The sequence below is a fragment of the Podarcis gaigeae genome (assembly GCF_964106915.1).
Source record: "Podarcis gaigeae genome assembly, chromosome: 9".
In the NCBI taxonomy this organism is placed as follows: domain Eukaryota; kingdom Metazoa; phylum Chordata; class Lepidosauria; order Squamata; family Lacertidae; genus Podarcis; species Podarcis gaigeae.
The window spans coordinates 52,045,451-52,069,455 of record NC_139685.1 but is presented as its reverse complement, the minus strand read 5'-3'; the positions used below and the strand labels follow the sequence as shown (position 1 = coordinate 52,069,455).

At 40.4% G+C, this 24,005-nt stretch overlaps 1 protein-coding gene and 1 long non-coding RNA gene across 2 annotated transcripts in view; one reads left to right on the top strand and one right to left on the bottom strand.

Annotated features, from left to right (window-relative positions):
• Window positions 1-15,463, top strand: part of USP53 (ubiquitin specific peptidase 53) — a 29,690-nt gene extending 14,227 nt beyond the window's left edge. Inside the window, exons 8-17 of the mRNA XM_083756381.1 lie at window positions 971-1,117; window positions 2,772-2,921; window positions 3,286-3,457; window positions 4,570-4,719; window positions 5,116-5,262; window positions 5,475-6,201; window positions 7,007-7,077; window positions 8,658-8,739; window positions 10,380-11,466; window positions 11,663-15,463. Coding sequence (XP_083612507.1) covers window positions 971-1,117; window positions 2,772-2,921; window positions 3,286-3,457; window positions 4,570-4,719; window positions 5,116-5,262; window positions 5,475-6,201; window positions 7,007-7,077; window positions 8,658-8,739; window positions 10,380-11,379 — 2,646 coding nt within the window. The 3' untranslated portion in view covers window positions 11,380-11,466; window positions 11,663-15,463. The remainder of the gene's footprint in view (window positions 1-970; window positions 1,118-2,771; window positions 2,922-3,285; window positions 3,458-4,569; window positions 4,720-5,115; window positions 5,263-5,474; window positions 6,202-7,006; window positions 7,078-8,657; window positions 8,740-10,379; window positions 11,467-11,662) is intronic.
• Window positions 15,464-16,975: 1,512 nt separating this feature from the next.
• LOC310852892 lies at window positions 16,976-23,980 on the bottom strand. The gene is made up of 2 exons (XR_014568390.1): window positions 23,530-23,980; window positions 16,976-17,264 (listed from the first exon to the last, which is right to left on the bottom strand). It is a non-coding gene; the product is annotated as an uncharacterized lncRNA (long non-coding RNA).
• Between the last annotated feature and the right edge of the window lie 25 nt (window positions 23,981-24,005).

Sequence of the window (24,005 nt, the reverse complement as noted above, 5' to 3'; positions counted from 1 at the left end):
TGGAGTTCCAGCTCACAGGGACACCCCACATGCATTCAGTAGGCCACTCTGCTGCACACATGCTCTTAATCCACAGACAGTTTTTGAGACTGGTCACCATGAGCACATACTGCCATGCTCTTCTCTTTCATGGGGTTACTGCCATGTGTCTATGAATACCTAAAGACGGCTTGAGTGTAGAAGGCAAGTAGGGCATGGACAAGGTCCTCAGGAAGATAGAAAACTGCCTCTTGGATGTGTGAATGAGGACCACTGCTTATTTTCCTCTGGCTCTCAAATGAAGCAAGTCGCTTTGGGCATCTATTTTTTAAAATTGGTGTACCTTATTGGGTTCTATATATGGGGCAGGACAGTGTGCTTATTGTTTAGAGTGCATACAGTTGTGCACACGGCTAAATTAATATATATTCATAAAATTTATTACTCTGCATACACTCAAACTTAGAAGTATAGGAATGGTCCTTTCAGATCATTTGACCTGAAAATAACTGTTGTGATTTAGACCTTTCAGATGTAAATTATGTGGTAGTAAAGGGCTTAAGAAGTCAGAGTAAAATATAATGCTTTATAAAACACAGTGGTGTAGCCTGTCCCTTAAGTGGCATGACTTACTAAACAAAAATAATATTTTGCCTTCAATTACTTCCCTCCTCATTCTGTCAGTATCTGGATGTGTTGCAGAAATATCCAAGTCTGTCAAAGAGCAGTGATCTGAGGACTAAATAACAGTAATCTATCTCTCTGTCTTCTGGAATCTATTGTAGAAAGTAGTAGTAAGAAACTCAGCTGAATAGGGCATAATTATGATTAGTTTGGTGTTTATTTTAGATCTAAATAATAAGTTGCTAAAGTAACATGCTGTTAAGTAATTGTGAGACATATATTGTAACATTTATTCTGAATTCAATGAGAAATAGATAAACCCTGAGGATTTAAACTAATTAGTTTTTATCTTTTCTCCTTTTTCTAGAGTAACTGTGGCCAAAAAATAAAAATCCGACGTGTTCTCATGAATTGTCCTGAAATTGTCACAATTGGCTTAGTCTGGGATTCAGAACATTCTGACCTAACAGAAGATGTCATCCGGAATTTGGCAACACAACTTCATCTTCCAGGGGTATTTGAGCAACAGCATTTAATATAATTGTTTTGGGTCATCCTCACCATTTAAAAACTTCTGTGTTCTTTTGAGAGCTTTGTGTGCCAAAGAGGTGCTCATTCATTCCTGTCTCATAGTGCCATCCTATGCATATCTACTCAGAAGCCCCACTGAGTTCAGTGAGACTTTATCTTAGGTAAATGTGCATAGGATTGCAAGATGAAAGGAGGAAAAGTCTCTTTTAAAAAATACCTTAATATTTGAAATGTCTTCTTTTCAGTTACCATAAAATGCTGCAGTACAGCTACAGAATTTACGTTGCTTTAAACTATTTTAGAGTTTCCACCCACTATTCTATTACAATTTTTAAAAACATTTATTTTGAAAAATTCATTGGTGGTGGTTAGTAACGTTTCCAGGTGGCATGCAGTAAAATAAATGTATGAAATCCTGTAAAATAAAGCTGCAGAAACAGCATTTATAAAGGTTATATAAATCCAGCAGAACAATCAAAACTTTAATCAGGACTAGCTTACATTACACTATGACATGGCCAGGCATATAAAAAAGGTTGTATGCAACTAACTTTTACTCAGAGTAGACAAAACTTAACTTAGATCCATTAATTTTGGTGGGTCTACTCTGAATAATAGTTAGCTGAATGTAGCACAAGATGTTTGCCTAGTGTCAAAATAACATCATAGTTGACTCTTGGTAAGCCTGTCCGGGGAGGGTATTTCACAGATAGTGTGTTTAACAGTGGTACCTGATCTCCTTGGTCACCAACTAACAAAAGATAAAGCAAATAATAATGTTTAATTTCATCAGGGAACAAGCTTACTTAAAAGCCCTGGAAAATAATGTGCTCACCTGGTGTTCACCTGGCACCGAAAGGAAGTGCCAAGTGGATTCCACAATCAGGGCATTGGCTGATTAATTGTCAATAGACTTAAAATATTTTGATTAATAAGGCACTCCAAATTAAATGGACAGCATATCTTTGTTAAGTCCCTAATACTTTTCATTACATGTAATGCTACATCTATTTGTAAATTTTGTGTTGTATTGAAAATATTGTATTGTGTGGACAAATAGTCATTTCTGTTGACAAAGATGCCACCTTACAAGATGGTGCATGCTTATTTATAGAGTTTTTAAATTTTAAGGTATTTATACCTCTACAAAACAAACCGAAACTTTAGCGCAGTGGGTTATAGTATAGCTAAACTAGTATAAATAACTTTTTAAAAACAGTAACAATTCAATAAAAAACCCAACAATTCTTAATCTTTTTCAGTTCTCTGACTAAAGATTGCAGGACACAAACAAATTTTAGAGCAGTTTAAGGAGATGGGAAATCCTGATTCAGAGCAAAAAATTTGACTGAATCATTTTTGAGATTGCCTGAAGGAGTTTGCCCTGTTGTGGTCCAGTCATGCTGTAATTGGGAACATGTCATCAATAGCAACTACATACACAGTTATGTGTAGTAAATTACAGTGCTGGGAAAGGTGACTAATTATCATATAATGACCAATTCTTGACATCAATGATTTTGTCTACAGTTTGTTTTTATACTGTTTTTATATATATCCAATTTTTCAGCTTTGTTACATAGTTTTCATGCTTTTTAGCTCTGCCACACTTTTTGACTGATGAATCATTTTTGCAGCTGTTCTATAGAGTTACAGATGAAAATGCCAAAAATAGTGAGCTTTATCTCGTGGGGATGATTTGCTACGCAAGCAAACATTATTGTGCCTTTGCCTTTCATACCAAGAGTTGCAAATGGGTGCTGTTTGATGATGCTAATGTGAAAGAGGTATGTTTAGCTGTTCTGATTTGGTATCTTTCTACATAACTGCCTAGATGTGTTCAAAAGTAAAATGCAATACTTATATGTAGTTCTGACAGCCTTGATGTCAAACAAATTACCTGAATTCTTCTAAAGCACACATACTTTCTGACAAGGTGGCACTTAAATGAAAGGAAATTTGTTTTCACTGTTAGAAAAGAGATCAAACACTGACATGAAAGTAGCTCTTTTCTCTTAAGAAGTCAGAATAATCTCTCTGAGAAGTTAAGAGTCAATTGAATATAGATTATATCTATTTTATCATTGAATTATAACTATTACTTAACTAAATTAAATTACTTACATATCTCATGAAAACATAACTTTTTAGGTTGGAACAAAATGGAAAGATGTGGTGTCCAAATGCATTCGGTGTCACTATCAGCCATTGCTGCTGTTTTATGCAAATCCAGATGGTACACCTGTATCAACAGAAGATGCACCAAGGCAGACAATTCACTGGTCTCATTATAAAGCCTGTGCAGGAAATGGAGAAGAACTTGGTAATACACTTGGCTCTTTCTTCATATTATTAAAAAATAATTTACTAAGTGCTTAACTGTACACAGTCTACATATACATGATCTATTGGTGTGTCCTGAGTTAGTAGCTGGAAAGAAGGAAGCAGCCAGTCCTCTACTCTAGCCTTGGGTAGTATTAACTAGCCATTGTATATGCTGAGTTTCCCATTCCTAATGATCTACGTTTAATGTCAGTTGCTGTGCAGTGAAACTGACTACTTGATGGTTCTCATGATACAATCTGAGAGTGGGAAACATCATGGAAATTAGTATCCCTGTGGTGAAAGTAGTTAGGTAAGTTCTTAATGTGTCAGGGAAGCTGGGGGCGGTGGGTGTGGAGGAGATTGAAGGGTCTGGGTACTATTAATATTTCAGCTGAGGCAATATAATGGACCTACCTCCCATATTAAGGAGGAATGGGCTTAGAACAGTTGCAGTGTTTCTGTTGGAGTAAGGTAGCATAGGAAGGAGGTCCTTTGGAAATATAGTTTGAAATCTTAGGTATTTTAGTTTTTCAATGTGGGGAGTTAAATTAGTATTGTAGGTTTTTTTGATTTTCTACATTCAGCATCTAGCTATAGAATTGTTTGAATGTTATCACATTTATGCTGACATTTTTTTCCACTGTACTACATGGAACTTCAAACAAGTCTGGTAAGAAAAGGGCTTAACTACCAGTCACATTAATGACATATTTCAACAAACTGCCATTTAATTTGACTGCTTTTCATTTGAAGAGAAAGCAGGTGCATGGTGTGATCCAGAAAATACCTCCAAATCAGACCAAGGAATCATTCTGCCTGAGGGGTGGGCATTGCTGAAAATAGTTCCCTCATGGGAACAATTTCTGACTGACAGTGTTGCTTACCGTAAACAGCATTGTCAGGAGCAAATAGCATCAGGTAGAAGGTGATTTTCAGCAGAAAACCTGTGTGGTACTCCAATGAGAAAAGGCAGTCAGGTTTACATATGCTCACTTAAACACATGCTTGATGACACATACAGAGCTTAGGCCTTAATTCTAGTGCTAGAGATGATTGTTCGGGTTTTTTAGCCTCAAATATATTAACATAGTTTAACATTCCTTTCCCTAGGATTTGAAAAGTCTACTTTTTCTAAGTCAGATCGTCCGAAAGAGAATGGGTTTGGAGAATCAGTTACTCAGAAGAGCACTAAAAAATATCAGCCAGATGACTCAACTTTTAGTCGAAACCATGTTCAGTCTGGTGGTGTCAGAGGATCAGGTATATATCTTAAACATTATAGTAATGCTTACTTACAGTGTTTATTATGCACTGGTATTGTTGAATTGAATGTGTAATAGTTTTAGTGGGTAGCACATTTGAACTGAACAGTAATGTAACATTACATTATTTTAGATATATCATTTTGGCTGTTTTGAAATTTCTGACCATTAGGGTCTCCCCGTAGAATGTTTTGGTTTACATATATGCAGCATCCTCAGCTATTTATACTTCTAGTGCTTGGCTGGTCTGCTGGTAGCATGCTGAAATCTGCCATGTTGGTCTGGTGGCTCTGAGATAGATGGTTTTGTCTGATGGCAGGGGGTGGACTATTTGGCCTTTTGGTTGTTTCTATGACTGTGAACCTTTAATGCATATTCATTTCTATTTTTTCAGCTAAATTAGGGCATAATGAACATAGGGAAAAGGCAAAGGATCTTTCCAGAGAGTGCGCTCAGAAGGTAGCTGAGATGAAAAGCTTCTCATCCTCCCTACGAAAAGACACTGACAGAGGATCAAAGAGAGAATCTGGAAAACAGAGAGGTAACAGAACCTACTTCGAGGAGAGCACTTCCAATGACTAACTTTCACCTACTATGATTAAAGAACCCCCTGTCTTAAAAGTGCTATTTATTATTTTTTCTGAAATTTGATTGTATTAACAAGAATAATAAATTGCCCTTAAAGCTTAAAAGAGGTTGCTTTAATGCGATAGAATATTTAAAATGTGATGTTGTGGTGTTTCCCCCCCATAGATCTATCTGGAGAGGTCCGCAACAATTTTAAGCCAGGATCGCCACCTTCTGGGAATGGATTTAAGCAGCATTCTAATGAACGTGTGTATGGCAGTCAGGGAAAAGGACCTTACAGACATGAAAAAGTGCATAACCAAATCAGATCCACTGCACAAGTGTTGGGCTCAAACAAAACAGATGGCTTTTCTGATGGAGAGAAGATGAGCCGTGTAAAGACTGATAGCACCACTGGTTACGATACAGACAGTAGCCAAGACTCCAAAGACAAGGGAAGCATCAGTAGCAGCAAAAGTCGAAGCAGAGGTTGGAAGCCAATGAGAGAGACACTAAATGTGGATAGCATCTTTAGTGAATCTGAGAAAAAAGAACACAGTTCAAAGCCCAAATTAAATGCAAGCAATAAACCTAAACATGAAAAGGAGCAGAGTTCAAACAACTGGCCGAAAGAAACTCGAAGTCAAAAAGGCTTGATGACTATCTATGAAGATGAAGCAAAACAGAAAGGGAGCCGGAGTTCGTTGGATTCAGAAGGGAAAGGAAATGCAGAAAAAAGTGTAGGATTTACAGAGAGGAAAACTCATACTGATAGTTGGCAGATACAAAGGACTGAATCTGGTTATGAAAGCAGTGATCATATAAGCAATGCATCTGCTAATCTGGATTCACCTGTCATTGAAGGAACCAGCCCAGTAGATACTACCACAGTTAAGGAATCTGTTTCCTGCAGGTAATAAACATGAAAGTTGTCTTGTGAAAGTATGTGTAATTAGGAGTGGGGATCCAGTTTGGATGAAGCCTGAATCCATAACCAAAGCAGACTGCTTTGGAGTGATTTGGACATTGTCTGAGACAAAACAGAGCTTCTCTGAAGCAACTCAAAACTTTGGACTGCTACTCAAACCTTGGGTCTGCCTTTAAGATTTGCAGGCTGGAAAGGGAATTTAGTGTTTGAGTACAGTTTCATTAAGCTGCTACTCAGCACAGATATTGTTATATACATTTGTGAGAATGAGAACTCATCTGTCCTTACTGCATTGTATTTGTAGTAATTCATATTTGACATTGATTGAGCTACTTGTGCTGGCAAATACTTGAAAGATGCACAAGCAAAAATAGATTTATTTTTCCATTAAAGCTGAGGCAGAATATGGCAGAAGGGTATGTATGCAGAATAAGAAGTCTGTGACCTTGTAAAGTTCTCTGCTTGTATTTTCCAATATACCTTCTGCTTGGTCAGGCACATTATAATGGTGCTTCTGCATTGGCTGTGCATATGTTATTGAAAGGTGGACAAATAGTGTGACAAAATATAAGCTCTTGCAAGATTGGAAGGTGGGAGAGAGGGAGAAATTTGGATTAAAAGATATTTCCAAATAAGTCGTCTTGTACAGTGGAGTTCCATTTTGAATTTTGAACTTCTGATGTTGTAAATATCAGTAAATATTTCTGTGAAATATTGTTTGATACTTTAGGTTTAATGAAATCTTGGCAGAATCTGAATCTTACGGTTTTTACTTAATCTTTTTTCACAGTGACCAGTTAATCAGATATTCTGGGTGTATCTTGCAGTCTACCTCCCAGCTGAACAAAAACTCTTCAGATGGTAAGAACTCAGTTGTTCTCAGTTTAAGTGTATTCAACTCTTAAAGGTTTCTAAGTTTATAAAACAAATTTATCTAACACTAAAAAATTAAGTTTCTATCTCATCACATTGTGCTTTGTTGCTCCCTAATTTCTTCTATCACTGTCCACCTTAGTCATTTGTATTCTGAACTGTTTTCTGAAAAGAGAGCTCACTACTTTGATGGAGAGGCAGCTTATTTAACCCAGTCCAAGAAAGCTTTAAAAGTGTTCCTGCTATGTAACAATTCTCCAAATAAGTTCTATAATTACAAAAGTCAGAATTCCTTCTATTACTGTTAAACTATTTGTGCTCCATTGATAATAGTGAAACCTCTGCTATGTGAGCCTAACATCTGCCATATTTAGTTTGACTAGAACCTAGAGCCAAAATTCCTACCGTACTGTCTCTGGTTTTAACCATGCATGGATCTTCATGTCAGCAGAAGAGAAAAATAACACATCTATTTTTAAATTAGCTGGAATTCTGAAGGCACAAGCCTCTGGGTGTCAGTGAGCAGCTTTGATTGAACACTTGCCATAGTGATATTATATAGGAGTCCTCTCTTGTAAGCATTTGCTGCCATCTTACGTACAGTACAGGCAACTGCATGGTAACAAAGAGCAATCTAGTCAAGTAACTCTGAAACTTCAAAAGATTTTGCATGGACAACTTAACCATTTATGTTTGTAGCGAATTTGTCAGCAGTGCATTATTGGAAGCTTAAATATATTCACATGGAAATCTATGTAGAAAATGTTTTCAAAACATTATGCTTCAGGATGACTTAATTGTATTTGGCACCTTAATAATTTGTTCAGGTGTATCTATCTTTGGTACCGGTACAGCATTATGCTTGACTGCCCAAAAAGACTGGTAACATGCCTCTCTCTGTTAACTTACTTGTGAATACATCAAATCTTAAAATAAGGTTGTCAGTATGGCTTCTATATTCTATTGGTAAGTTTTATATCTTGTAAATTTCTAAGTGTATTGCAGATTTATTTATAAAAGTATTTGTATCTCACACCTTCAAACCAAACCTTGTCCTGAGGGTAGCTAATGCTCAAAATAAGAACAACAGTTAAAAAGCAGAAAAAAGCAAATGATCAGCAAGAAAATTATGTACTTCTATAAAACATATATTCAAATCATGTTGTGTTGGCCTGCTGCCTGAAAGTATACAATTCACCGATATCCAAGGGCAGATGTCTAGTTACAGATGATAGAATTTTTATGCATTGATGGCAACTGCAAGCTCCTGCTTTAATATCTCCAGCTGAAATATTAGACTGTCGTCCTTTTCAGGCATTATGGTAGAAGGGGGGCATTAAGGTATTACATTTGGCTGATTCTCCTTGTACTTAAAAAGAATCCTAGGCATACCTCATGCTTTATTTACGTTTACCATAGGATTTCAAGTGGGATTTTTTTATTTTAGAAAGCAAATGTTAAGTTCACAAGATTTTTTGCTCATTACTGGTATTGCTGATATTTCCTGTGCATATTTAAAAAAAATACATCATAATGTGCTTAAGGTAAACAACAACACTGTTTTGCAGCCTTGAAGAAAGACCAGGTTAATACTCATATGAACTATAGATCTCATAACCTACCTTCAACATCTCATCTGCATATGCAAAGGTAACCTTTATGCAATTATGTAGTCTAAAGCAGCTATTGTAGAAAAAACAAGTTTATTTTTTTGTAAAAAATGTTTTAAATTTGCATTTAGAACTTTCATATTTTTAAAAGAATTTTTGCTGATATCCAAGATCCTCAATTCTACAAATTGGCAGTGTTCTCACATAACACCAAATCATAAAATGTGCTTTGGTAAGTCATACTGTGCATGAGCTACATGCTTGTGTACACAGTCCAAGCACTCCGACTCCAATCCACCCCTCACAATGACTATGTCAGCCTAAACCATGGCTTGATGACCTTGCAGTCATGGTTTGTTAAGGCAAAACAAACCACAGTCTGGGATTTGGACATCCCACTAACCTAGTTGTCATGGTTTGCTTACGCACACATCTGAAAGAAGGTGAAGTGGGAGTACTTGGGCTGTGTGCACAGGATGGCTTAGCATTGCGGTGCCAACACAGCCATTGTATAGCAAATATTGGGTTTTCAGGTTTGTTAGTTATTTTGGCCAGTTGTTGAAGGCTTAGCCTAATTCCTGAACATTGCCTTGAAATTGCATTTTTGAGATTTCAGAGCATAAAGAACAATGCAAGATTGTTTTAAGGGGCCCTGTCGCTCCTTCAGGTGCCATGACCAAAAGTCAGAGATGATAATAGTTCCAGTCCAACAACAACTGGAACACCCATCCCTGTTTGAAAATCTTAAAGACAATCTTGCACCATTGTTCTTTTGTAAATGTGTAGGTTAAATTAGTGTAAGGGGTACTGTGTGGAACTGCCTTTAAGATCTCTTTCCTTTTCTAATGCCAAACTAGTAATATGCTGTGATAATTAGTTTAAGCTTTGCTCTGTGTGCCTGCTTTAAAATGTAGTAGGTGGCAACCCAGATAAAGCTTTGTGATTCTCAGGGTTTGGAAATTGTGGCATCCTTTCTTTGTGATGCCAGGTAAAATCAGTATTGTTCTGATGAGCATTTGAGGAAGGTGTTTTGTTAATCCTTTTTATTTCTGTGTTTTAACTTGAATTCTGTTATCTTCAGGTGATACCTGTAGCTGTTAACTGGTGTTGGTCACTTCAGATGCATAGAAAACAGTGCAATAAAAATAGTTTACTTTTCCCCCCGAGATCCTGAAAAACAACTGGATGTTGAATTATTTGAAAATTAGCAAAAAGTCTGTGGTCATGATGTGGTGGTGTGAAGACCATATAATGCAAAATACTGTGCTCTCCACAGCTTCCCTGTTGGGGAGGATCAGGCCACTCACCATCAGTAGTGTAGGGCAAGATTTGCCCTTTCTCTACAGTATTCTCCTGAGATGTAGTGTGTTGTGACAATTTTTCATATGTTTGATAAGAAAGAGGGCTGAATTGGGATAGGCCTTCTTAAACACACACTCTGCCCTAATGACTCAGCCATGAATAATCAACCATACTGATAACTATATAGTCCTGCCTCTTAATCAGCAATCCATTCTGAATGCTGGGTAGTGTTGAAACTGGCTTAGCCTAACCTTCAAAATATGCAGCTCAACCAGAATAATTGAAATAACATGAAACTTCTTTTGTTGACTTCAACTAGAATTGGATTGCAGTTTTAAGTGTTCGGTGGTTTTCATTCTTTAATGCTTTGTTTTCTAGGACTGACATACCTGATGGCAATAAGAAGCTTTTTCCTTCGTTAACACTACATACTGCTTTAAAAGACCACTCTGAGAGAGAGATGAAGTACAATGCACTTAGTGAGCAAAGCTCTGCACAGTGGCCTACTGAAGAGATACTTGATGAAACAAACATAGCAGTACACAGTGCTGATAATTCAGCTTCTTACAATGGCGAGAACTTAACAATGTCTGAAAAGGTTCAGAACAGTGAGTCTTTCTCTTCCCATTTGCAGTTGCCTCATTCAAGGACCGTTAGACCCAGGCCAGCGCTTGCATTTTTCTTACAACAGAATATATCCAAACCTTCCTATACTGAATCTGCTGCACCTGCTGAACGTAAACTTCATTTGTATAGTAGTGGAACTGATGATGACACACAAGAAGCGATTTACCAAAATCTTCCTCCTCCTTTACCACCAAAGAAATATGCTCTCACTGGTTTGCATGGATTAGAATATGAATCTGCTGTGGATTTAAAACCAACAGAAGTATCGGGCACAAATCCTTCCAGTGTTGAAAGGCATGTTGCAAGAGTAACTTCAAAGACTGTACCTGAAGCAAGTCCATTTACACATGAAGAAAGACTTAAATCATTTCACGGGAATGAGTCTTCCAAGATGAATTTTCCATCAAGTTTATCAGTAAACGATCTGCAGGCTGTATCCAATAATCCTATACATAAGGGAGCTTGCCTCACAGGACAAGGTGCTAGCTCCCTGGATGCAAATGCCAATGATATTGTATCTCTTACTACTTACTTTTCAGTTGACAACTGTATGACTGATACATACAGGATGAAATACCACCAGAGACCCAAGCTGTATTTTGCAGACACTGGCGTGTTAAACAAAGAGACACCTTTGCCACCAAGTGGAATACAGATGAACACTTCATACCACAGTAATTCCGAATCAAATTATCCTACAACTGATCAGAGACATAAACCCAGCCTTGGAAATATATATTGCAATAGGTAGAATATGCAACCATTGAGCATAAATGCTTGGCGCCCCAACATGTTGCAATGTTTAGGTTTCTGTACCTCACTTATACTTCATTTAGAAGTTACAGATAGGTAGCCGTGTTGGTCTGCCATAGTCAAAACAAAAAAAATTCCTTCCAGTAGCACCTTAAAGACCAACTAAGTCAGTTCTTGGTATGAGCTTTCGTGTGCATGCACACTTCTTCAGATGCCAAGTACACTTCTGAAGAAGTGTGCATGCACACGAAAGGAATTTTTTTTGTTTTGACTTCATTTAGAAGTTACCGCTATTGAATGATGGTTTTGCACATGCATGCGTGTTTAAGAGAGATACAAAGACTTGGACCTGTTACTTTTGTGCTTTAACAAGATTTGCACTCATTATAGGCTAATGCATAATTATTCAGCCAGCATTGTTACACTTTTAAGATTAGAATCTACAAGAAATCCCCTTTAAACTGGCATTCATTTGATAAATAGGAATAGTTTGCTTTTTGCAACTAATGAATGCTGCACCTTTTTAATATGACTTGGACTAACTAGTAGAAATCATTATGAAATACCTCCTTTGGGTTCCGATCTCACAAGTGTTTAATATTAGTTACTCATCTCTATTTCAGGGCACTTTCTTTATATTACATAATGGAAACCATGCCTCTTTTAATCACCAACCACCATTTTATCAGTCATAGAAAGATAGGATGCTGCCTTACACCAAGTCAGATCATTGGTCCATCTAGCTCAGTAGTGTCTGCACTGAGTGTCAGGGGCTCACCATGGTTTTAGACCGGGATTTCTCCCAGCCCTACCTGGGGATTGAACCTGAGACCTTTTGCATGCAAAGCATGTCCTCTATCACTGAGCCAAGGCCCTTCTCCAGGCAGGAAATGCTTATGCATAATTGTTCAAGATCTCTAATGTAGAATAGCCTTTCATGGTTTTAGAATGGTAGGTTGTGGGTAAGGAAGTCCATCCCATGATGGTTTCTGTTCTGGCTTAATGAATTATGGCTACAGTGTTGTATTATTTATTTGGTGTTTATACTTACAAACTTCGCCAAAGGATACATGCAGTAACAAAGAAGTACAGTCTCCTAGGGGTTTCTGTCACCTTGGGTTTCAATTGGAATATTTTGCTCCCTGGTAATGTAAAGTTTTCACAATAAGGAATGATTTGTGTGTTTGTATGGGAAGTTTATTTTACCATGGAGGCACTTTCAGACCAGCTCATGTTAAAACTGAAGTGATAGACTTTTGGGAACTGTACTACCTCAATATGGCATATTGATTCTGTCCCACTGACGGAGGAAGAAGTGTGCGGGGGGAGCGTACCACCCCCGGCAGCACGATCCCGGTGGGGTGCCATTGTGGCTGCCCCCCCACCGCCCACGCTGGGCGCCACACCCCTACGGGTGGCCCGCCCCGCCCCCAGGACGCACGCCCCGTCTGCTTTCCACCCCCCCCCCCCGGTGCCAGAGCATGAAGCTCCGCCACTGGTCTGTCCTTAGTGTACATAAACCAAGGGAATTTCGTTAGTTCAGGGGTAGCCAATGTATGGGTTGCATGCTGCATCTGACCCAGGCTTACATAGCTTTGTGATATCAATATTTAGCTACCTGCCTGTAGATTGGTCATTTCCAGGATAAGAACCTTTGCAGGCTGTATGTGGTTATAGGTGTAAGGAGGTGAGCTTTTCTATGGAGACAGACCCTTGTTAAGGAGTTCTGAGCAAACAGAGAATAAGTATTTTTGAAGATGCTTTATAAAGTACTGGCCCGACCTAAGACTCTTACCTGGAATTCCTTGCAAGATTGTGAAAAGTGCATTTAATGGGAGTGTTGTCTTGACTTTCCCTTTATATTCAGGTACTGTTAACTAAAAAGTTACAGTAGTTCTAATACTACTGTCGCCTTGCCACATTGGTAAGATTTTTTTTTTTTTTTTGCTGTTGTAGGTTTTTCTTGCTGTTGTAGGCTTTAAAACTATTTTAGTTTAGACTTCAATCTTACAAATGCTGGAGGATATCCTGATATCAGAACTATGCACAGAATGGTACATATAATCTGAAAAATTGTGCAGAAAGTATGTTGAGTTCCTTGAGTCAATTATTTCCGTTGCCCTGGATATCTTGTAACAAAGTCAGTCCATCAGATGTTTAGTATTTGAAATGATGCCTTAATAAGTGACTTTGAGTTTAATATATAAAATAGTAGCTAGAATTTCAAATAGCAATAGCTGGTGTTCCACACAGCCTACTTTAAATATTGCAAATTCTGCATAGCAGTTGGATGTACTAGGGGTTGGTTGGGACTGTCTTTGTGCTGCAGGAAAGATTTTCATATCATGAATTGTATAAATATATTTTTATATTGAAACTTGCTCTGGAAAACATTATTTATATATCTCTGCATGTATGGAAAATACTGTTTGGCTTTCCAAACATTTTATTTAAAACTACAAGCAGGGGGCACAAAACAAAATATTCCTCAGGAGCTATCATGGAATCAGTCAGATCTTTGAGGATGGGAAATGTTATGGCAAGACTGTGGGTTGCATGCTGCAAAGTGATCCTGTTTGTGAAAGGACTTCCACTTGTATTATGGAGCTTCCTCTCCCTCTCTCAGCTGCCCCCTAAATATGTTCTGGGGGTTCCTCAACTGTCTGAAGATGCTTAAGCCTAAGTCCTTGCATGGACAGGACAACTTTACTGGATAAAACCCTTTAATTCACTTTTTAGAAGTGTTTTGAATAAATAAGGCCTTCAAGATGATTGCTGGGAGAGAAAATGTAAATGCCTTTTAGCTTTAATCGTAGTGATAGTTAATATATTTTTCAAACACTCCATAATGCTTGCACTGTACTTGGATTAAATCCAGAATATGTTTGTGCTTTTAACCAAATTGTGACAATCATAGCATAGCTGCCCAAGACTTTGGGTCTATTCAAGACATTGCTTTGTTTGAGGACTTGCATGCTTCATCATTGTTGGCATAAAGTAATGTCTGCATTGTGAGATTTCACATTTATTTGAATCTGGGATCTTCAGTCATGCCTAGTCTAGATTTGGAGGCCATGTAATGTCTGAACAGACCTCTTACGTTTACGTTAAGTGTCTTAACCATAAACATAACCTAAGATTTGTTGCTTACCAGTATGTATGCACCAGACCAAATATCCTTCAACAGTTGCTCCACATCTTCTTGCCTCCTTTGCTGCTTCTATCAGTAGTGCTGCTGCAAGCTTGTACATATAACACACACTTACAACTGCAAGTGAAACCAAACCTTTTCCCCTTCATTTAGGACAGAAGGAATTTCATCTAAAAGCAGTCGTGTAAAGTTCCTGTTTCTAATACAGTACTTGAGGGTTTTTAAAATAAGTAAATAAACTTTTCTCTCTCATTCCTTATACACAAATAACATGTGATGTTGTTGTAAAGCCTTCAGAGGCAGAAGTGGCATTGTGACAAGTACTGGAATCTTAAGTGTACAGTTGAAAGCTCTTACTGAAATGTATTTGAATTTGCAGTATTTATGTAAAGACTAACAAATGTGAATGACCTACTGTAAGAGCGTTACTACATTTTAAAAATGTGCATAGCAAAGTGTCACTTTACAAACAAGAAATGTTAATTTGTAAATTTGTTTCTAACGTGCTTGTGGGCACAGTCAACAAATGTATTCTGTTTGTAAGAAAGTTGAGTAGCGTCATACTTTCTGAAGTGTACATGTCCTTTAAAGAAACTTAGATGTTTCTTCGTTTTCAGTCTTTGTAGACAAACTTTTGTACAGATCTGTGGCTACCAGATAATGCTTCTGTCATAACAGATGGTCAATTTTAACTGACCATGCACTCTTAGTAGATGAATATTTGCTAGCAAATGTGCATACATTGATTTTTGACTTCTCCAGGGTGCCTATTTTTATAATTGTTCCCTTCAGATTATAGATTTGTATGACTTTTGTAATGTTAAATGCATTTAACATGTCTTGTAAAAATATTTTCATTGTCTAGAAAATTTTAATCCAAAATTGCATTTTTCTGCCCATTCAACTGTCAGATAAAAATGGAGTTACCCTACGGAGTGTTTATCTACTTCACTTGTATGTGTGTTTGTTCCTAGCAAGGTTTGCGTTTTACTGTTGATAAATGTTATTTTCAAGAAAAGGGATATAATGTTGCTTACCACTGAAAGACTTCTCACACTGGGATTGTTAACCTTTGTGTCAAATGAGCAAGCTAGCTGGTAGAAAATCGGTTTTCGTGACTTCCTTCTGCTCTATTGCATTTTTCATTGCATCTAAGAATTAACCTTGTGAGGCTTGTGTTCCTGTAAACAGGTGGCTAACCTGTGGTCCTCCAGCTGCTGCTGGGAATTGGGAATTTAACAAAATCTGGAAGGGTGCAGCTGCCTGTGCTGTACAAAGGCTGAAATGAAATGAATTCCTTGATGTGAAACATATTTGACATGGGTCAAGTTCAGGATTAAGTCCATTTAGTGTGGTCTCCTCTTTGATAAGCCTGCAGCTCTGTACACACAAGTGGAACAAGAGCTTTGGGGCTATAACCAGACTAGCATAAAAGTGATTGACCTTTTAAATACCAATTTTCTTATGTGCTCTAGTTTCAGATTTTCAATACATACAGTCGTACCTTGGTTTTGGAATAGCTTAGTTCCCAAACGTTTTGGCTCCAGAACGCTGCAAACTTGGAAGTGACTGTTCTGGTTTGCGAACTATTTTTGGAAGCCTAACGGACTTGCAGAATGGATTTGACTGTATAAGCATATACTGTAACTACCATGCACAGTGATACTGGGGCCCACATTGGTGGCAGCAATGTTAGTTCATACCCTGTTCGTATTGTATGGCAAGGGAGACACACCTTCATTCCCTGCCCACCCCTCCATTTTTGAATGGTTTTTTTCTTCTCAACCACTCCTTTCATAGCATAGAATCTTAGGAGTTGGGAGGGGACCCAAGGGTCATCTAGTCCAACCCCCCCCCCCCCGTAATGCAGGAATCTCAGCTAATGTATCCATGACAGATGGCCATCCAACCTGTTTAAAAACCTCTAATGAAGCAGAGTCCACCTCCACCACCTCTTGTGGGAGTCTGTTCCACTGCTGAACAGCTCTTACTGTCAGAAAGTTTTTTCTGAATGTTCAGCCGGAATTTCGTTTCTTGCGACTTGAAGCCTTTGGTTCGAGACCTACCCTCCAGAGCAGGAGAAAACAAGATTGCTCCCTCTTCCATGTGACAGCTCTTAGGCAACGCTGAGAACAAAGTGTTTTTAAAGAGAAACTGCTCAGTGTGTGATAAGAGGCTAGGAAGGCACTGTGCTTACCTTCAGGCATGCATATGTTATGTTCTGAAACTCTGAACCCACACAGGCCAGTCACTGCAAAGGACAAACACAGCTGTCCTATCTAATTCAGTTTGGCTGTTGGAATTGGCCATAATGCCCAATAAAAGGGATATCCGCTTACCCTTAACCATCTGCACAACAGACTTTTAAACTCTTCTGCACATCAACAGTTAAATATGCCTTCCAATCTATTCCAAATTACTCTTTAAAGTGTGAATGCATAGATAAAATGAACCATTTTAATATAGTGGAAAACCTTTAAGTGTATCAACAGCAGCGTAACATTTGTCATAAGGCACAACTTCCATCCATTTCAGGTTGAAAAGTAGAAGGTCAAACCACACGTCTGGCAGGCTCAACAAAGAGTGCTAACAGTTCAAATGCAGTTGTCGCAGGCATCACTTCTCGAGAGAACAGTCTGTAACAGTTTCCCAAACGTCTCTTTGTTCCGAACAGACATGCTGCTGGAGGAATGGCAACAATAGCTTTGCTACCATGGAATCAGGTTGTCCTGCTGGATGAAGAAAACTGGAGTTAGGACATAGTATGTCAATGTGCCCGCTACAAACTGAATATGTAAGCAGACCCAATGAACCGGACGAAAGACCTAAGCAGGCCAGAACTCTGTTTCCCACTGTAGCCAAGCAGATGCCTCTGCAAAGCCTGCCAGCAGGACATAAAAGCATTTTTAATCATACAAAAACCACCCACACCCACCATAGGTTGCAGTCCATGTAGCACTAAGGTAAAAGCTCAACCACCATAAAGATTTTCTCACCATGCACACCCCTTAAATCGGTTCTTTGGTTTCCGGAAGTTTTGGAAGTCGAACGGACTTCCAAAACAGATTCTGTTTGACTTCCAAGGTACGACTGTATTGTTTTTCATCCATAACCATCAAGACTGAATTAGTGTTAGAAACTTGGGTATATAAGCTAATGCCAAATGGCACCTTAAACCTAGGTTATGGTCTGCACAGTGGGGTGTCTAGGTGGCATTTCCACCCCATGAAAATTCTTATTATTCATTTCATTTCATTTCTATACCACTTTAGATTTTAAAGAACAAATCCCAATGCAACACATTAAAACATCAAAGAAAACAATGCAGAAGAAAGCAAAATGAAGCTTCAAGGAAAATACTTCAGATCCTTCTCTAAGTGACATTCTGCTTTCCCCATATTCATTTACCTAATAAATAGGGGTCCAACAGCTGAAGTACTGTAGGAATCTGTTGTGATATGTGGTTAGAGTGTCGGTCTAGGAACTGGCAGTTCAAAGTCCAAATCAAAGCTCAGTCATGAAGCTCACTGGGCGACCTTGAGCCAGTCACAGCATCTTAACCCAGGCATGGCGAAATTTGGCCCTCCAGCTATTTTGGGACTACAACTCCCATCATCCCTAACTATCAGGACCAGTGGTCAGGGATGATGGGAGTTGTAGTCCCCAAACAGCTGGAAGGCCAAGTTTGGCCATGCCTGCCTTAACCATACCTCACAGGTGGCTGTAGGGATTAAAGGGGGGGGGTGAACCATGTACTCCTTGGAGAACAAGGTGTGATGTACAGGCAATAAATGAGCTGCTCTGTTTATCTGCTTAAGAAAGGTACAGAAGCCAGCTAGATAGAGATGTCAGTTGCCAACTTGGCATCCAGAGATTTCCATGTGGGCACAATTGGATCTGTGCTAATCACATAATGTGACTGGTGCCTGTGGGGTTTCTTTTCTGCTGTGAACATGCACAAATTGGAACAAGCAGTTTTTCCAAGCCCAGGTTTGGCAATTGTTGTTTAATCGTGTCCGACTCTTCGTGACCCCATGGACCAGAGCACGCCAGGCACTCCTGTTAATTAATGTGCTGAAGTTAGTTTTGGCAAGGTGGCAGTTGATACATTCTGCTGCACGTGTTTTGACTACCTCTGTGTTCTCAAAACCACAGGTGACATATTAAAAAACAACAACTTCAAGACATTGTAAGAGTTCCGTTGTATGCCGTTTCTCCAGATCCTGAAAACATTACATGAAATTCTGGGCAAGCCTGTACATTTGCCACAATCAGCAAAATCACTTACCAAGTCGGCTCTATTGCATTGTCAGTATGCCATTATTTGCAAAAGCTCCAAATCCAATCTAATCTCAGCATCAGTAAAATGTTTGACTGCAGTACTTAATAGAACACATATGTGAAACTCCTCCAACCATAGTAATGTCTCTCTAAATGGCCGTGCGTTCTTTCAGCCTGTTCTTACACCTTTGGCATCCACTGATGGACACCACAGCAGCATCAATTATAGGACGATACTAATGTGATGCTGGACAAAGTTGGGTATCACCTCCCACCCTGATGTTGAGCCCAGTCCAACTGACAGCATGCCAGACAACCATGTCCAACCGATGCAATAGAAACAATATTTGGCCTCTATATATGTATTGCAACAACCAAGCTGTCCTTGAGGAAGATAATAACTAGGTTTTACGAACAGTTAAAATGTTTGAGAAAACTTTGCACTTCAACTTTTATGTTTTTTGGATTTGTCGATGAAGGCATGATAGCAACACACTGGAATAATAAAAAGTACCCACTTTTGATTTGAGTTTTCTTTCTTTCTTTCTTTCTTTCTTTCTTTCTTTCTTTCCCCCTCTTCACTTTTATTTCACATCAAAAATGTTGCATTTGCCAAGCTGCTTTCTCACCTTATGAGAACGTTTGAGTAGTACAGACTTTGGACTTTCTTTTTTCTTTTTACACAACCTTAAAAAAACGGGGGGGGGGGGGAGAGTTCAGTGGTAAAGGACATGCTCTACTTGAAGAAGGTTCCAGCTTCAATCCTTGGTATTGCCAGATAAGGCTGGAAAAAGACTCTTGCATAAAACCCTGGAGAGTTGCTTGCTGTCACCTAGTTAGATAGACGAGTGGGCTGCCTTATAATCGGAATTTCCACTCCGCCAAGCTGATAAAGCCTCATTTTCCTCCGGCCGAGCCTTCAGAATCACCTCCGATGAATAATTAACAACCCGAGCCTTTGATGAGGCCTCAGACACATTCCATTAAGCAGAGTTTCCAGCAGCATGTGAAAGTGATGAGATTTATGGCTACAGTGGTACCTTGCAAGACGAATGCCTCGTAAGACGAAAAACTCGCAAGACGAAAGAGTTTTTCGTTTTTTGAGTTGCTTCGCAAGACGAATTTCCCTATGGGCTTGCTTCACAAGACGAAAACGTCTTGCAAGTTTGTTTCCTTTTTCTTAAAACCGTTAATACCCAGGGTGCATTGCTTGAAAAGGTGCAGTTGCGACTTGACTTCGAGGAGCAACTCATAGCACAACTCATAGTGTGGTAGCCTTTTTTGAGGTTTTTGAAGACTTTGGTGATTTTTGAAGCTTTTCCAAAACTTCTTTTGCAGCCATTTGGTAAGTTAAACTTTTAAAACTTTTTTGGGGGGTTTTGGATTTTGGGTTGGGGTGTTTTCTAGGAGGTTTGGTGCTTTTGATTTTTTTTGGATATGAAGCACTGGTTATTATTTCTTTTGGGTTTGCGAAGGTAGGAGCTGTGCTGCCATGGGGCCCAAGAAGACTGCTGCTGCAGAGGCCGGCGAGAAGAAGGAGAAGAAAGAACTGAGGGACATTTGCCAGAAGTGAAAAGATGTGCAGGCTTTTGCACAGCGGCACCACCCTGACAAGGACCTGTCACGTGACCTTGTGAACACTTTTGATACGAGGGTCATGTCGTCTTTCAGGGAGGTGCTGAAAAGGCGGATGAAGCAGCAGACCATGGACAGGTTCTTCAGCAAGAAACAAAGAGTGGAAGAGGAACCTTCTTCGAGTTGTCCCCCAGAGTCTTAGAAAATGTACGTACAGTACTGTACACTTTGGTGATTTTTAAACTTTTTTTGACCATAGGAACGCATTAATTGATTTTCAATGCATTCCTATGGGAATCCGTGCTTCGCAAGACGAAAAATTCGCAAGACGAAAAAACTCGCAGAACGAATTAATTTCGTCTTGCGAGGTACCACTGTACATTGCAAAGAGTTGTATTTCTAAGCTACGCAAACAGAAAAGACATCCTCTCTCCATGAAAGCAGAGAGCAACTGAACAAAGGAAACAGGAAACCACTAATGTCACATCTCGTCTCCTCTCCTGTGAGACTTCCAATAGTATGGAATCCCAGGAATGTAACCCTGTGACTTCACGCAACTGCTCAGTGGCAAAACAGAAACTAACAGGGAGTTCAGTGGTAAAGGACATGCTCTACTTGAAGAATGTTCTAGGTTCAATCCTTGGTATCTCCAGATAGGGCTGGAAAAAGACTCCTGCATAAAACCCTGGGGAGTTGCTTGCTGTCATCTAGTTAGATAGACGAGTGGGCTGCCTTAGAATAGTGAAAGTTATTCATTACCAACAACCATCATCTGCTATGTATTTTGGGAAACGATTTGTTTTCTATGGGTTTGGCTGCCTCTTGAGGTATCGTCCCTAAGGCTGGCATGAGAGCCACCCAAATGGGGGAGGGGCCCTCACAAACGTCTGGATGCCAGGTTCCATTTTGAGTCAAGGAGGCTGACCAAAATGTGACTTCAGCATTATTTCACCTGATCTTCAGCATGACGGAGCAAAATTCACAAATGACACTATCCATTTAAAAATCTCAATATTTTCTGGATTCTGAAAATTCCTGGGCACTTCTCACTAGTGGTTAATAACTTTCCTATATTCATAAAATTTTGGTGAATAACACGTAGAAGACAGATGACACCTCTATGAACACTTCTATTTTTAAGCAAAATCTAAAGGGTAAGACTTTCCCCACATCTTTTCAATGACGCTCCCAAAAAATTTTAAGCAAAATATTATGGACCTTATCCAGTCATTTTGAATTCTCTTGAGCTGTAATTGGCCAAAATGTGTGAATCTTATGGTCCAAACCAGCATTTTACATATTTTCAGCTCCCCCTCTCCCACTTTTTAAACCTTTTATACATACACACCAAAGGAATAGTTAAGTAGCAATTTAGGCCCCACTCTAGTTGTGAGTGTAATTTGTTTCCGACTGTTTTAATGCTTTGCTTTATATTGTTCTGGTAAAGGGCTATTAGAATAAACTAATTCGGGGAGGGGTAGTGCCGCTGGTGGGGGACACATTGTGCTCCTTCAGCGGTAGTATGTCCACCTTTGGTCCCCACACTGCACTCAGCTCTCACTTATGGAACCTAGAAGCTTTCAGTATGCAACAGTGGCCACACCTGGGGAAATGGCTTCAACTGGCTGGTTAAACTATAACAGGGGGTAGGCAACCTAAGACCGGGGGGGGGGGGTGGAAGCCGCCCAATCGCCTTCTCAATCCGGCCCACAGACGGTCCAGGAATAAGTGTGTTTTTACATGAGTAGAATATGTCCTTTTATTTAAAATGCATCTCTGGGTTATTTGTGGGGCATAGGAATTCGTTCATTTTTTCTTCAAAAAAGCCCACCACATGGTCTGAGGGACGGTGGACCGGCCCACGGCTGAAAAAGGTTGCTGACCCCTGAACTAGAAAGTGGTTTCGGCAGGAGCTGTAGAGGGGGATGGGCTCAACTTCAAAAGAAGGAAAACCCATCCTAAACTTCTGTTGCCTTTCAGATCTTGGAGAGAAGAAAAGCTGAGGAAGTAAACCTACTCAAATGCAGAGTGGAGTCCCTTAAAGCAGTTGGATGTCGCCTTGTACGCCTCCTCCCAGCAATTACTGCAGCCAAGCTGCTGCCAAACACGTTGCTCTGCTTTCCTTTGGATCATATCAATGAGATCAAGGAGTCTTGCCATCTGGGCAGCTCAGGACCTCCATACAGCCCACCTCCTAGGCTTGCACCCTGGGAAGGTCACTTTGGTGCTGCTAATGCAGAGGTTCAACTTCACCCTCCGGAGGCACACTCCATTGTCTCTGGAGACATGAGCAGAATGCAACCTGCATCTGCATGGGTCGCGATTCGCCGCTTCTGCGCATGACGTCATTTTGAGCAGTGAAACCCAGAAGTAACCAGTTCCGTTACTTCCAGGCTGCTGCGGGACCCAACCTGAAAACGCCCAACCTGTACCAAACGCAACATGAGGTATGACTGTAAAAGGTAGCAGCACCGCGAAGATTTCTTATTTTCTAAGAGTCCAAATTCTTGCCTAAAGACTCTAGCAACCAAAAGAGTTTTAAAGCTATTTGAGGCATGCCAATAATTCCCAACTGAAACAGGGGGTCAACCACAGGCAAGCTGCCTCTCACCCAGGTAACTCTCACAACCCTTATCACCACGGCAGGGTGGCATTTTGGAGAAGGAACTTAAAAACACGAGCTCACCCCTAATCCCCCCCTTGGACATCTGTCTCCCTCTTTTGTCACAGGTAAGTATTTCCTCCTCCCAGCGCTGTTTGTTACCTGCACACCCTTGCTAGGCTAGCAGAACCCGACCAAGGAGCTTGCTGTCTTCTCCTCCTACGCTCCTCCTACACTGGAAAGCTTTGGCTTTAAGCATCAAGCTCCCCTTCTCCAATTTGTTTAACCTCCAGCCTGAGGAAGAGCCCTAGAAAAAGGACCCTCAGGCCATTTGGCGTAGAAGGAAGCCTTCGACTAGGGAGGACCCGAGTTCGAATCCCCACCTCGCCATCGGGCCAGCCTAGCCTACCTCGCAGGGCTGATGTTGAGGATACGCTGGAGGGCAGCGAGGAGACGCAAGTCGCCTCCAGCCTCTTGGAGGAAAAGTTTGGATGCGAAATGCAGGGTTTTTGGGGAGGGGAGGGTCTCTTTTTTCTTACCGTCACGGCAGCAGGTAGACGAAGACGAAGAGCGCCAGGTTGAAGGCGGCCATGAGCCACAAGTCCAGCCAGTAGGACGTCCCCGAGAGGGGCGGCCCGCGGAACGCGGCCCCCGCCAGCCCCGGCTCCCGCTGCGCCGGACGCCGCTCTCGCAGCTCCACTCCGTTCGGCACCTCCATCGCCCCTGCGCCGGAAAGTGAGCAAGCCAGGCAGGGCGCGGCGGAGGGAGGATGCGGCTCGCCCACGCGGGAAGCAGGTCCGGCCGGCAAGACGACGCCCGGCGCACGTCCGCAGCCTGCGCCCGTAGAGATTCAACGGCGGAAAAGTAGAGAGAGAGACGCGCGCACCCGGACAGAGACTTCCGGCGGAACACGGAAATCGGAGCCTCACCTCGCGGAAACTTTCTATACTTTTCGCCCATAAGGTTAAAGCCGAAGCGAGCGGAGGTAGAGGCTCAGGATGTGCTTGTGAGGCGC